The sequence below is a fragment of the Quercus lobata genome, chromosome 11 (assembly GCF_001633185.2).
Source record: "Quercus lobata isolate SW786 chromosome 11, ValleyOak3.0 Primary Assembly, whole genome shotgun sequence".
In the NCBI taxonomy this organism is placed as follows: domain Eukaryota; kingdom Viridiplantae; phylum Streptophyta; class Magnoliopsida; order Fagales; family Fagaceae; genus Quercus; species Quercus lobata.
In genome coordinates, this window is record NC_044914.1 from 41,376,239 (window position 1) to 41,380,907 (window position 4,669).

General features: G+C 37.2%; 1 protein-coding gene across 1 annotated transcript; it reads right to left on the minus strand.

Moving 5' to 3' along the window:
* Positions 1-202: 202 nt before the first annotated feature.
* LOC115966872 lies at positions 203-886 on the minus strand. Its single transcript, XM_031086016.1, has one exon. The coding sequence runs from the start codon at positions 884-886 to the stop codon at positions 203-205; it is 684 nt and encodes a 227-aa protein (XP_030941876.1).
* Positions 887-4,669: the final 3,783 nt, after the last annotated feature.

The window sequence follows — 4,669 nt, forward strand, 5'->3', positions numbered from 1 at the left end:
TCAGAGTTAGTCTTCCAATAATGGCATTGTATGAGGACAAACAATCCACCACGAGGAAATTGACTTCCCTAGTTATCTACTGCCGGTATGACCCTACCACTACTGGTAATGTAATGGTGCCTACGGCCTGCACCTTCATTCCTCCGAACCCTATCAATGGTGAGCATACTGGACGAAGTTGATCCCGCCCTAGCCTCATATGTTAGAAGTCAGGGTAGTACAATATATCTGCTAAGCTTCCATTGTCAACTAACACTCTTCTGGTTGTATAATCTGCAATAAGCAGAGTAATGACAATTGCATCATCATGCGGGTGATAGATCCTCTCAACATCTTCATCGGTGAAGGAAATGGCCAGCTCGTCCATTGATCTCATCCTTGGTGATCGTCGAGAGAGTTGGATGTTTTGCACCACTTTGAGATATGTCTTCTTCGACTTGGAAGATTGCCCCGTCGAGTTTCCTCCAATGATAATCCTTATCTCTCCTAGTGGGGGTCGGGACGATTCCTCCATTTTTCCTTTCAACTTCTCATCTTTATGATCCCTTCCAACGAAGTGCCTCAGCTTTCCTTGTCTAATAAGATTCTCAATTTGCTGCTTTAGGTCATAACATTCATTCGTGTCATGCCTATGGTCCCTATGGAAGTGACAATATTTACTCTTATTGTACTTATTGGGATCTCCTTTCATCTTCTCTGGCCATTTTAGAGAAGGGTCGTCTTTGATTTGCATGAGCACCTGATCAAATAGAGCATTCAAGGGCGTGTAGTTCTGGCTTCTTCCCAAAGGACCCGTTTTCTTGTTATCTCGTTCCTTCTTATCTTCCGTTCGTCCCTTCTTTGGACGAGAGCCTTGTTCTGAGTGGCGTGCTGGGTGCGCTTCCATCTTTTCAACTTTTTTCCTCTTCTTGGCTATGATTGTATCTTCTGCATTCATGAAGTTCTGAGCCGAATGGACAAGCTTAGCCATGGTTTGAGGCTCCTTCTCATATAGCTTGTGGATAAATAGATCAGAATTAGTCCCATTATGGAAGGCCGCCAATAAAAGCTTGTCGTCTACCTCGTCCACACTAAGGGATTCTCTATTGAAACGAGTGATGAATGACCGCAGGCTTTCATTCTCCCTTTGCTCTATGGTCAACAAGTTGGACGAAGAATGCTTGTATCTCTGTCCCCTAATGAAATTGTTAACAAACAATTTACTTAACTCTTCGAAAGAACCTACAGAACTTGGGGGTATTTTACTAAACCAAACTCGTGCCGGGCCTTTAAGGATGGTAGGGAAGGCTCTACACATGATCAAATAGCAATATGATCAAATAGGTCACGCGTTCCTTCATACGAATCCAGGGAAGGCCGTTTGAACTTTGATGGTAGAGGATAACCGTTGATGGAAGCCGTAAAGGGAGAGTCAATTCTGTGGACCAAATCTTCTATAGGATTCGTCCTTCTCATGTTTTTTTTCATTTCCTCCATGACTTTCTTCATTTAGTCCATCTCTTCTTTCAAGTGTGGTACCATCAGTGAAGTGGTGCCTTTTAACTAACTTCCAATCTCAGTATTTTCTCTATCACCATGACCTTGTATTTGTCATCCTCCTTCACGTTCCTCAGGTGTCTATCTTCTCTGATTGATCTCCATTCTTAACTCTTGGTTTTGGCGAGTCAACTCCGCCATTACAATCGCCATAGATTGCACATGCTGAACAGACGATGTCTACATGACTGTTGTAGATTGGCGATCGCGTTGGGGATCACTTGAAGCGTCTCTACTTCCCTGATGGCCTGGGCTAGTAGCCTTCGATCTGGTCCTGACCATCCTAACCTTTTGTCATGGAAAAGAAAGTTGCAAAACAATCTCTAGTCCCTACAGACGGCGCCAACTGATATCACTTTGAATCAGTAAGGTTGATGCTCTTGCTTCGGTGGGCTACTGAACGGTGGAAGGCCTACAAAAAGCAAATGCTGTCAAAAAGGGGACCAGAGAAGACTAGCCAAACCCCTTCTGATGGCAAAGTTAGTCTCACAGGAATGAAGTTCCAACTTTTTAGGAGTTAAGTCTCAGAATGTTTTTATCTCTCTTAGGTTCAAATCGGTCCTTTATATAAAGATCCTGGGGACAGTTATTTGTCCAATAACCTCCCCAATATTTGTGAAAACCAATGAGTCCGGAGTTAACTTCCTCAACAGCTACTAAAGTTGTAACCGCTAACGGAAGTTAACTCATTTGAGAGATTTATGGCGATAGCTACTGGTTTAGTAACCGCTACAAAGAGTCGAAAGTTTTCTAAGTGTTGCGTATTCGTCCGTCTAGTGTATGATGATTTGGTCGTACCTGGATATCTGATGATTGTCCATGGACGACCTTCATGGACGAGTTTATCGTCCATAAGAGACTTCACTGATCAAGAGTTAGTAAAAATATCCATGAACATTTTTCCTTCTTTTGGGGTGATTCTTGGTCCAACTTGCTCTATTGGCTCTAGACGATGCCTTTGGACGAACTAGAGTTGGACTAATTTTCTACTTCCCTATCAGGTTCCATTATCATATTGTGCAGTTTCAATATCACATTTGACAATTTTTTTGTTACATATAGTGGTTCCTTTATTTATTTTTTTTTCTCAAATTTGATGATTCTATTATCATATTAAGTAGTACCAACATCACATCAGCTCTATTTTTGTCACATGTGACAATTCTTTTGTCATATTGAGTGGTTCCCTTACTTTTTTTCTCACATTTGATGGTTTCATTCTCACATTGTGCAGTTCCAACATTACATGAGACAGTTGTTTTTGACATTTGGTGGTTCCCTTACCTTTTTCTCACATTTGATGGTTCCATCCTTACATTGTGCAGTTCAAACATCACATTTGACAGTTATTTTGTTACATTTAGTGGTTCCTTTATTTGTTTCTCAAATTTCTTGGTTCCATTATCAGATTGTGTAATTCCAGTATCAAATTTGACAGTTCTTTTGTCACATATAGTGGTTCCTTTATTTTTTTTTCTCATATTTGATGGTTCCATTATCACATTAAGCAGTTCTAACATCACATGTGACAGTTCTTTTCTCACATTTGGTGGTTCTTTTACTTTTTTCTCACATTTGATGGTTCCATCCTCACATTGTGCAGTTCTAACATCATATTTGACAGTTATTTTGTTACGTTTAGTGGTTCCTTTATTTGTTTTTCAAATTTGATGGTTCCATTGTCACATTAAGTAGTACCAACATCACATGTGACTGTACTTTTGTCACATTTGGCAATCACCTTCTCTTTTTCTTACATTCGATGGTTCCATTGTCACATTAGGCAATACCAACATCACATTAGACCGTAGATTTCTCACATTTGGTGATACTTTTGTCACATTCGATGGTTCTTTTTTTTTTTCTTACCAATTACCATACCTCTGAAACCTAAAAAATGACTAAAATACTCTTTGAACCTAAAAAAATGATAGACTCACCCTAAAACTTAAAAAAAAATATATATTTACCAAAATTACTATAAAACCCAAAAAAATGATTGAAATAACCAAGAAACTTAAAAATGACCAAAATACCCTTAGGAAAAAAAATTGACCAAATGACCCTAAAACTTTAAAAAAAGACCAAAATTACCATACAACCTAAAAAATGACCAAAATAGCAATGAAACCTAGCAAATGATCAAGATACCCCTAGGACAAAAAAAATGACCACATGACCTTGAAACTTATAAATTAACCAAAATGACCTTGAAACCTAAAAAATGACTAAAATGACCTTGTAACCTGAAAAGTGACAGAAATATTCTTAGGACCTAAAAAATGACTTTAATACGCTTGAAACCTAAAAATTTACCAAAATACCATCGAAACCAAGAAAATGACCAAAATACCCCCGAAACCCTCTAATTTTACTGAAATACCCTTAAAACCTAAAAAAATAATCAAAATACCCTTAGAACCTTAAAAATGACCGAAACGGTTTTAAAACCTAAAAAAATGACTGAAATACTCTTAGGCCTAAAAAATGACTAAAAGACCCTTAAAATTTAATAATGACCAAAATACCCCCTAAAACCTTTATTTGCAAGACCAAATTGACAACAAAAATTTTATATAACCACTCTACTTGCTTCTCCCCCCCCCCCCCCCCCCCACCTCCTCCCTCCTAGAAGTCTCAGTGGAACTTATAAATTTTTCTTTTGTCATTATGTTGTTGTATTTTGTTGTATACTTATTGAAATTTAAAAGATGAGAAATTATCTAAAAAAAAACTAATGGGACTAACATGACTAACAATATGGTAAAAAAAATTATTAATGAGTAGCTTAAGATGTTACGTGACCTCTCCAAGTAACTCTTTGGAATAGGTGGTTCAAATTGTTGTTGTTCTTCAATTTTAGTAAAACTCATGATAGTGATCTCCTATGAGTTTCAAAATATCAAGAATGACTAAAATAGCCTCATTAACATATAGAAATGACTAAAATTCCCCACAAAATATTGAAAAGTACCTAAACATCCATGAAACCTCAAAATAACTGAAATATTTATAAAATATTAAAATTTGAAAATGACTAAAATAGATTTTTAAACTTCCAAAATTAATATAAAGAAGCACTTTAAAATGAACAAAATAGCTTTAAAACACCACAAATGACTTACACATCCTT

Excerpts from the sequence above, each read along its gene's own strand:
- LOC115966872 (XM_031086016.1), bottom strand. The coding sequence starts at position 886 with ATGGAAGCGCACCCAGCACGCCACTCAGAACAAGGCTCTCGTCCAAAG.